Genomic DNA, 10,323 nt, shown 5'->3' with positions numbered 1-10,323 from the left:
TTATCTCCCATTTCATCACATTCAACCTCAGCGCAGCACAAACAGCTCTCAATTTTGCAGTACAATTCACGCCCCAGTATGGGGACTCCTTTGTTGAAGTGGCACGCTTGCAGCTTCTGGAAGCTCTTGACCGAATATTATGCGAGAATGAGTTGCATGCTAGGAAATGGACACATAAAATATCGAAAGAACAACTCATGCACGCCGTCGATGCTGAAGCCGCGGACCGCCTAGATCTCAGATGCGCTAATGCTGATCCGAACTATGGTGCCATGTGGTTCGAGTGTCGCCATGGACCAGCTGACACGGCGCGAATAATTCTTGCAAGGGCCCGCTCTAATCTTGTTCAGGAGATATGTGTGCATCAGCATGTCTACGCTGCAGCAATCGCGCACTGGAGGCACGGTGAAGACGCTGTACCTAACACGCATTTGGAAGCAAACCTGGCCCTAAATTACAAGGACTCTGACTTCACCACTGGCCTTGTCGAGCGGAATCGTCTCGAACTCAACAAGTGTGACAGCAAACGCAGGTTCCAAATTCTGTTTGGATCTGACTGTATACTCCCCTGACCTGCAGCACTGTTTTTAGCAAGATAGAAAAACAAGGGACACGACAGTGCAGCCTGCCTAGGCTGCCCTGGTGTCCGAGAGTGAACTATCGAGGCCGCACAGTGACCGTACACCGGCGTTCCTGATATCCTCACCGACAATCCTGCTGGCGCCGCGGGCGACACGGTGCTCACCGCGCAATGCATGCGGCCTTGTGGCTGCCCGGTCCTTGACAGACCACTCGGGAGGGTAGAAACCTCTCTATCTCCCTAAGTTGCCAGCGGGCCCCTCGTCGGTCGCCCCCCACCATTCGCCATCCACGGGCTGCCCGACGCGAACTAAGCTGCTCGCCTTCGACCGATGGTCTTTCCCGAGCGACTCGCAGCCGGGCCCCGGGCCCAAGGCGCGACATGGTCCACAGACCGAGCGCCGCGCCGTGCCAAGTCCTAGAACCGCTGCATCGGATGCCCGAGTCGGAAACCGAGGTGGTGCTACAACTAGGGAGGGACACCCCAAACTACTATTGTAGGGTAATAAAGAACGTTGAGGTCAACGTCAAGGGGGAGTGCAGTGTCATCTCCATAGTGTGACGTCGCGACGATGAGGGAGCAAGGTAATGTAGATGATGGGGATGGTGGTGATTGAGACTAGTACCCAACTCAGATAGATACCTTTTTCAAGTCCACTATACTCAGGCTGGCCACCGTGACCGTGACGAGGAATTCGCTTTGCAGGTGCAGCCCCGCAATTCCCCTTAGCATAAACTGTGGAGAAAGAAGCACAAGGGGAGAGAGGAGGGGCCTAATTAGGGATACTCTCATATTCCTCTAACTAGACAAAACTCTCTAACAACAAACTGATGTCATGGCCGCCGGGTGTCAACAACCGAGTAGATCTAGTTCAAAACTTTTACGACCCGCGAATGTGGAGAACTTGAAAAGTACGGGGGGAACAGAGCTTCCCTAGAGCTAGACGTCTCTACTGCCACCGAATCCCCCCAGTGTTAGGCCATGTGTGACGGTCGTGACGCAGAGTTGTGCTCGTTGCGAGTCCAGATCGGCACCAGTATCATCGCAGGCATATTGGGTGGGGCTCAAAATTAGAGACACAAACATCCACCGGATGGGGCAGCGCTAGCACCACACCCTGTGGATGACTTCTGCTTCGTCAGCTGATCGGGGTGATTACAAGAGATCAAGACTGCTCAAGTCCCTTCGGCTAAATCAGATGACAAAGCTCAGAAGTTGTCGGAGTTGCAAATTGATGAAGCAGATGGTGATATGCAGCCACTAGTTGACGCAGACAGCAGCGATGATGATATGCATATGCGGGATGAAGCATGGTGATGTTGTGAAGTGTTATTAGAAGAAAATGGGTGGTGATTTTTTCACATCAAATATACCATTCTTAATTTGAGTTGGTGTTAATTTTAAAACGACGCAACCGCCCCTGCGGAAGAATATGCCCCACTGGTCGCGTGGCCCAGGTGGGAATTGCAGACCTTTTCTTTGCTTGATCACCGACTCGCAAATTCCCGCTACTTTTTGGACCTTGGGTGGTAAAGTCTAGCAGGACTGACGAATCAATTGATAGGCTGACACTTGAGCCCGCCCATGCTCCCAAGGTAAGCGTGTGATTAGATTCAGATGATTGGCACCTGCTTTCAAATAGTGAATCGGTAGAATGATAGCAGAGGCTGGTAAAGGCTGGTGTACGGATACAAGCCCGATTCTACTGGTGGGTTTTACAAGGCCTAGCAGCTGCGAATTTCATCTTGAATGCAGTGGGGACATAGCATACTCAGCAAGTATCAGCATACTTTTGCTCGCTTTGAAACTACGAGGTTGCCACGCGTCGATTGCGCTTTGTTCGATTTGCTTGAGTAACCGTTGAACTTGTTGGCACAGGTGAACTGAACTGTACAAGCTCAAATCACCGGTTAGGATGTGCTCATCACTTATGATTGACATTATTTCACTCGCTAGACGCCCATGCAAGTGAGAATTAGACACGCTAGTGCCCGGTTGGGTGAGTTCTTCGCAAGTGCCTTGCAAGGCATTAAGGAAATGTGTTTTACTCTTGCCGCATGTACAGGTACCGCTCGCCACATACTCGCTTGGGATTTTGACAAATATATTTCTCGCCAAAAAAATTACGCTGTTCCACAAACTTGGTGAACCGCGACGAGCAGATAGTCTTCGAACATGAATGTGGCCATTGAAGTCAGATTCCAGTCGCAAGATTCGCAATAGGTTCAGGATTATTTTAGGATCCACGAAAGAGCCATTGAGCAATGCTTTTAGAAGTTTCATAGCAACACGTGAGTAAGAGACCTACAAGGATAAAAGCTACTCAGGCGTAGTTGCTTCATGAGTCATCTACAAACATTCAGATCATCTCTGAGTAATATCAATGCAACCACAACATGAAGCACGTGCAGCTTAATGAAAGTGGAATTGTCTTTCATTAAGAAAAGACAGACCAGCACATGCGAGAGTGAGGATTGAGCCGCAGAGCTACATACGACTTCAACTAGCTGATTATCTTTATGAAGTCCCGTTCCAGTTAACAAGGGCCAATGAATGAGCTCGTTGGAAATGGATAGTCGCAGTGCCTCGAAGCTATTGGTGCTCAGGCTTACCACATTCGCATCGCAGGCGGATTTTATCCTAAAGATTGTCGTTTGAATTACGTCTCGAAAGCAGCACCTCATCAGACAGAACATTTTCTCATGAAGAGGACCCAAGTTGTCGTTTAGGGAGCAACGGGCCTCAAGGACACAATGGTCACTTGGGAGAGGGCAAGGGATCAAATGAGAATTGGCGGTGCGTTCCCCTCTCGAAGTATTGATGCGGTCTATAGCCCATCGGCGATATACATCGGTCACTGTTGTGAGCTCTACGTGATTGATATTGCGCGCACCAACGATAGAACAACGCACATCAGCAACTAATCCGATAGATTCGACATACACATCGGTCGCAAGGCAGGCAGAGGCGCTACATATTATTGTCTCAACAAAAGCAGCGTCTGTAACCAGGACAGCTAGGCCATGCTGAGCTCCACGTGACGATATCGTGGCATTTGCGAGAGATACTATTGCCCGTGAGTGTCGAATAATGGTGCTCATAGAAAAGACACAATCTACGATCCTTCTATGTAATCCGAAAGGCACATTTAACGCTACGACTGTTGAAAACTGCTTCATTCTCGAAGGTGCCAAGAGCAAGGCCATATGTGTATGGAGTCCATACAGCATACACAGCACGTCGGTGATGCTCATTGACTTGGAAATCATATCTTTGTATTCACTTGGCGAATTCCTCAATACGCTTTGTAGATCTATCAAAATGGCACGCACCTAATTGAAAATTGAGCAAATTTCATCTCATGCTTCCAGACTCACCTTATCCAATTGGCTGCAGGGAGCGTTTGGATAGTCCATCGGATTGGTTGGAGATTGGATTGCCAGATTGGCTCTGCTCTGTGAATTGTCAAATTGCCCGAGATTCAATAACAATTTGTTGGAACAGGTGGACTGCTGGTTTTGATGGTGCTGTGAAGCAGCACGTAAGAATTTAAGCGGTTGTGGAATAACAATTCTTCCAGACGCATCGCATGCCTTCACTTGGCGCATGCATGAGTCGTAGTTCTTCAAATTTGATTCCAGTAGGAACCATAACATTATATGCGCTTCTCGGAACTTGCTCGCAAAATTGGATACTGGTCTAATGGCATTTTTTATTTGGCCGATGGTGTGACATTCAGTATCGCGTTGATCGCATTTTCGGGACAGTAAAAGCTGCCGGAACAGGACTATGTTACTGCGCAAAAGTTGCGTGGAAGTGCAAACCGAGCCGCATCTGTCAAGTTCAATGACTTGCAGCTGTGCTTCGAAAGCTTCGAGGCATGAGTCCCATTTATAATCAAATACAGATTGAGGGATGATAGATGATTCTGAATACGTGAGCATGGGACCCACAGAGCAACGATTCAATAACTGGATATGAAGAACGTGTGGATCACGAGAGGCCCGTTGGTCGGACGTGGACGAATGTTCACCCATGTCTACGCCAGGAGGCTGGAACAAAAGAGTCAGTGGTGTGTGCGAAATTCGCGCCAGGCGAGCTACGCAAGCAGGTGCTCTTTGTGGGCCCCAAATTGCGTCACAAGGTTGATCGAGGTAAGCGGGACAAGTGCGAGCTTCAGGCGCTAAAATCAACCCAAGAATTCCACGGCGAACTTGACAATACTCTGCAGATAAAAATGAAGGCCTTTCATAAGAAGCTGCCAACATCCCAGCAGCGAGCGAGAATCCTATCAGGCGCTTACGATGGCGCTCCTCCATCTTTCCGATGTATTGATCAGCTACTGTGAGCCCATCTGTGAGATCGGATGGCCTCGACGTTGGCAACAGATGCTTGTTAGTATTTTCCTGCGATAAGAAAGCTCCATACAACGTAAGGGGCACCCAGGTGCCTTGCTTGCCCTGACTTCTGTTAAGAAGTTCCTGGGGGTTCCATCGACTTTTATGTCCAGCATTACTAAGCTGAGAGAGGCAATGGCGAAGCTTTACATCCAATGCACTTGCAATTGCAGATCGTTCTAGATTGAAATTTGAAGACTCGTTTTGTGCAAGGCCGTTGCCTGCATGTATTACCATTCCCACAGTGCTCAAGTATTCAACATGGTCGATTATCATCCCTGCCACTGGGTTTCCCATCAACTTTGTCTGGATATGATGAAGAGAGTCGATGATTATAGAATTATCAACCACGGTGGCAGCGAGCGGGCTTGCGATCTCACATGGAAAGTGCACGAGCCGTCGCACCAGAGGAGACGCAGCATTACATAAGGTTATGGACCAATTGACAAACGCCCAGAGTCGCTGAAGTCGCAGGTACTGCCAATGCGGGCGGAAATGATGCACATTGCGCGTGCTAAATAACTGCCCAGAAACTTTGATATATGATTCTGGCCGTTTCCTTCCAAAAACCAGAGATCGAGATTCGCACAAATCGCAAGAAACCGCCAATTCAATGGAATGCTTCGAAACAAGATCAATTTTTGATGGTCGCCGACAGGTTAGAGCGAATTGTGCTCTAGCCATCGTGAGCCTGCTATCACGTCGAGCTGCTGCCAGTCGCACGGAGCGTACTGCATGCATGCCACGAGCAAGGATACAAATGCGCGTCACAATATCCCTTGCGAGCCTCAGAGATTTTGGTTTCTCGAATTTGCAGAATGAGGCAAGGAATTGTGCAACGCGTAGATTCGGATTGATGACCGAAGCTGCAGGAAACCAAGTAAGTTTACTGTTACAGTCCTTAAGTAATCGGCACCTAGAATAAAATGCTCTGTTGTCAAGGGCTTTCGCAGTCGCACATGCGCGCTCCATGTGGCAGCTATATTGTTCCAGCAATGCAAGGAAAGTGCAGTCGTACCTGCACTAGATTGATCCGTCGTTTAACCAGTCGTTTTAGCAACAATAAGAGACCGATGACACCGAATTGCGCATAGCGAGCCAGCCAGAACTAGTACCGCCGAATCTTCCCGGCTCACAGTGCAGTGCCTTGGAGAATGAATTGCCGAGCTTGCGCATGGTGACAAAGGTTCGAGCTGCGGCACATGATGAAAGTGCAGCCAATGGAATCCGCCTTGCAGCACAGACTGCGTCTTCGGCACCCCCCACCAGGTTCGGAAAGATCTGAGATCTCCAAAGCTCTTCGCAGGGACGCTCATCCCAATCGGTAGAATAAGTCAATTCGATATCGCTGGTGATGTTCACTGAGATAGAAAAGACCAGTATACTGATAGCATGCCATAATCTGACTAGGCGCCAGCCTGTACCTGCTAGATCAACCATTGAAGCTCTCATTGTCTTGCAAATCCTGAGCTTCCATTTGGTACGATGGAAGGTATCTTCCAGGTGTTTCAGTTGCGCATCTGCACGACAGTTACCGGCGAGGCCAGCCGCCTCATTCAACGAAGCTTGAACCTCCCACAGTAACGATGTCGGAACCTCGTTAAAGTCGTGCACACTCGCATTAACTGGTGACTGAACGAGCGGCATCAATACAAAAATTTGAAAGCCTGCTACGACGAACGCGCAGGCGATATATCATAGCCGTAGGATAAAATTGCGGCATATCTAGATATCTTCAGAATTTACGATATGTGCAAGGTGCCCATCGAGTAAAATCCCGCATGGGGGGTCGGGTCTGTAAAATTCGACTGGGTCCGGCGGGGGCGTACTTGGGAAGGCGTCGGGCGACCCCCCCAAGGTCCCCAGGGAGCTCCTGGCACTTATTTTCTGGGTCGGTCGGTCGGTCGGTCCGTCGTCGCCGCCGCCGCCGCCGCCGTCGTCGTCGTCGTCGCGCGCGCGCGGGGGAGTTTCGAACCTAATTCAGTCGCAGGGCGATCGCAGAGCGGTGATGAGTTGCCCCATGCCAGCTGTCATTATATGGACCCGGGAATGTGAAAAATCGAGTCGGCGCGCCCCGCAGTCGCAGTGATCGACAGTCGCCGCAGAATGCCGCCAGCAGAATTTTTTGCGCTCCCGAACCCCGTCGTCGCTGCCCGACGCAGCACGCGCGCTTTTCGTGCACCACCTGGCGCAAAACGGCGCGGTGCCGGCGCATCACATCATCGCAGCGTTATCCGTCGGTCGAAAGGATGCAGTTTTGTACGATTTCGATGAGGTTTTCGATTCCTACTTCAATAAATTAACCCAAACGTTTTGCTTTGTAACACTCCCTGGGTCGACGAGTTAAATTCACGGGCCGCGCTGAAATTACGGCGCCCGCCGTCGGAAGCGGTTGCTGGTCCAAGTAAGCAAAATCTTACCGATGGCGACGCGCGGTGGGAAATTCCAGAGTGCTGGCGGGACGAATCGTCCAGAAAAATGTTCGAGTTAAATTCGAGGGCCTGTCCCACGCGATCAAACGCGCCGGTTTATGAGGGGTGGGAACAACGAAAGTCAAGTTGTATTATCCGACCCCCTCATGCGGGATTTGGCTCATCACCACTGCCAAAGCCCTCTTTGCCATCGATTTTCTCGATTTGATATCCAGCCATTCGATGCGGGATCTTATCGTGGAGGAGCCACACAATGTCATACTAGTAACCCACGGACGCTGAATTGTATCGCGTTGAAGCGCCGCTGCGCACGTTATGGGCTGCAATCGGGACCCGAGGGCGGGTCTGGAATCGCTTATCCTTCGGAGTAACGGTACAGTGCGTCTCAGCGTCAATGACATCGTGCGCGCGTCGCGTTACTCCGAAGGATCGTCGCGATCTTCACGTCGAACGGGGCAGCCCCTCGGTCGACGGTCGTTTCGTGTGGTTTATGTACGAATTCGCCCTTCCCGGGTGGAATTGAGATGCTATTTCCGGAGGTCCGCTGCCCTTGATTGTGGGTTCGAATTTCCACGCGCGCGTGACGACGACGACGGCGGCGGCGGCGGCGGCGACGGCGGCGACGACGGCGGCGACGACGACCGACCAACCCAGCCCTACTGAAGGGAATTGACTGGGGATGGTGATATACGATCCCCGATGCTGCGAGAGGTCGATAGACATCAAAATGGGGTCAAGGGGATCGAACGCGCCCCATCCCAGCCCCCGAAGGACGGTTCGAGTCACCACGCGACCGGCAGCACTTCGCGTCTGCGCATGTGCGTCAGGCTCACACTACCGGAGCACGAAGCTGCTGGGATCGTTGCATAATTCCGCATTGTCGCGTGGTTGGGGGCTATAAAGACGCTCGAACCATAGCAAAAGGTTCTCGTTCCGTCCGCGGGTTAGTATGGGCCAACAGCGGGCCAAAGTTCGAATAAGCTAGGTCGCGGGAAATTTTAGCTTGGCTATTCTCTACATGCCGATGGTTTGAGACCGGCGGCTGGGGGCTTTATTAGGGCTTTATTCAGGCGCCGGGGGCGCGGATGGGGTCCAAACTAGAAGGTGTCGTATTTCCCGCGTTCGGGGCCTCCCTTGCAGGCCCCCCAGCGAGGCCTCCCTGGCGGCCCTGGCCGGGCGCGCCATCTCCGCACCCCTGGCGGGACGCGCCAGTCTCCGGACCCCTGTCCAGTGCGGCGTATTCGTCTAATTGAGCTCCGTGGCCTCCCTCCTCATGCGCCCTCCCCGCGCGCGAAGCTTCAGCTGTTGTTTTCATCAAGTGTCATCAAAATCCACCCAGCCTGATCAACTGCTGGCTTATTTCTGCCCTAAGCTGCGGGTCGTTGCAACTTGAACTCTGCAACTGAATGAACTTCTCAAGATCATTTAGACGACTAGCTGTCTCGATTGCCGGCCGCCACAGTTTGAACTCTACAAGCAAACTAAACCGCTCATCCACCGATTGGACTCGATCTACATACTTCAAGACCTTCGATGTGGGTTGATTGCAATTGACTAGAGCAAGTATGAATGGCCTGTAGCCTATCAGAGGTCGTCTCTCTACGGCAAAGGCATGAAACTGAGCCCACTGCCCGGATGCAGCGAGTGCTTTGACCTTAATATGACAAAAGCGGCGATCAGGTACTCTGAAGCGGCGCTGTATCCTGAGCGCATCCGACTGAAGTGTCGTTCCAAGACTAGTTTGACTCGCACCCAGCGCAATGAGGTTGTATATCGACTCAGTAACAGACATATCGAGGAAACATGCAACACCGTATCGGGCTTCGAATTCAATTTGCGTTTCTAGTAGATCGAGGTGCTCTTCAGTTTGTTTCGCCTGAAACTGCGAGTCTCGCGACTGGGCGTAGAGGGCAATGGCTTCTCGCATTCTTTCAAACCGAATGGTCCTTGATGCCTCCCGGTAGCCTATTTTTATGGCTAAATTTCCAGCCTCTGAAAATTTAATGGGTAGGCTAGGATTCATAAAAAGATTATGAAGTAGCTTGTGCTTGTGCTGACCCCTGAGTAAATATTCACGATAGAGAGCGTGTAACAAGCTTGATGCATCCTTGTGAACAGCAATCAAGCTGTAAAAGGAGTCTACAGCAACACCAGCACTCGAGAGTGCTCGTTCTATACTTAGCAAGGCAAGATGTATGACATCAACCTCCATAGAGCTCACCGCCTGATTTAGTGCACAGTCGTATTCCCTCATACTAAGAAGCAATTTTACTTGCTCGGTCGCACATGTTTCGTGTCGAAGCAACATGATTGCCAGTCTTCGGCGACCAATCAGGTCGGCAGCAGCCGCTATCCTCACGTAAGGAAGCGCACAGTCCCGTGTAGGTAAGTGCACCTTTATTTCATCTCTAAGATGTTCATCCAATGTTGGAGCAGCCACTGATTCTCGCAGTCTGGCACACGCCCAGTGGATGAGAACCTTGTCTTGCGCAATGCCTAAGAGCTGGCACATACTTAGAGCCACTTGGTGCTGCTTTCGAGCTAGGAGGCGGTCAATTAAAGCATATGGAGCGAGCCATTCATACTGAAGTGCTGTGAGAAAAATTCCCGGGTCTACACGACGCATGTGATTTAGAACCCGCATTTTTCGCACAGCCGAAACTATGCAACCATCCTGCACGCTATTTGAACAGAAAGCCTTCCCGTATATAGCAGCACGTAAATACCTTTTCTGCTGTGTAGGCTCTAGTTCTGCCAATGCCGCCAAAATATTGACTTCAATAGCCACATTAAGTTGTTCTGCAGAATTTACAGAGTGCATGTTTTCATTGGCCTTTGCATCACCATCTTCAAATGCTTCCATCGCATCATAGAGCATAGCTGCAGAGTGTGTTGAGCCTATCCGATGAATCAT

The 10,323-nt window shown here is 50.8% G+C and overlaps 3 protein-coding genes across 3 annotated transcripts in view; 1 reads left to right on the top strand and 2 right to left on the bottom strand.

The window, feature by feature from the left end:
- The window catches only part of AURANDRAFT_66388 (hypothetical protein), a gene marked incomplete at both ends in the record, with an annotated part of 3,383 nt that extends 2,811 nt beyond the window's left edge, over positions 1-572 (top strand). Inside the window, one exon of the mRNA XM_009041630.1 lies at positions 164-572. Coding sequence (XP_009039878.1) covers positions 164-572 — 409 coding nt within the window. The remainder of the gene's footprint in view (positions 1-163) is intronic.
- A 1,386-nt stretch (positions 573-1,958) lies between these two features.
- On the bottom strand, positions 1,959-6,624 carry AURANDRAFT_66387 (hypothetical protein; the record flags this gene model as incomplete). The annotated part of the gene is made up of 9 exons (XM_009041560.1): positions 1,959-2,208; positions 2,439-2,884; positions 2,938-3,912; positions 3,958-4,035; positions 4,276-4,679; positions 4,800-5,198; positions 5,403-5,454; positions 5,581-5,893; positions 6,056-6,624. The coding sequence occupies 9 exons, from the start codon at positions 6,622-6,624 to the stop codon at positions 1,959-1,961; spliced, it is 3,486 nt and encodes a 1,161-aa protein (XP_009039808.1).
- Positions 6,625-8,446: 1,822 nt separating this feature from the next.
- AURANDRAFT_54621 (hypothetical protein) lies at positions 8,447-10,323 on the bottom strand (the record flags this gene model as incomplete). The annotated part of the gene is made up of 1 exon (XM_009041559.1): positions 8,447-10,323. The coding sequence occupies one exon, from the start codon at positions 10,321-10,323 to the stop codon at positions 8,734-8,736; it is 1,590 nt and encodes a 529-aa protein (XP_009039807.1).

Source organism: Aureococcus anophagefferens, assembly GCF_000186865.1.
Source record: "Aureococcus anophagefferens unplaced genomic scaffold AURANscaffold_22, whole genome shotgun sequence".
Lineage (NCBI taxonomy): Eukaryota > Pelagophyceae > Pelagomonadales > Pelagomonadaceae > Aureococcus > Aureococcus anophagefferens.
This window is presented reverse-complemented; position numbering and strand designations above follow the sequence as displayed.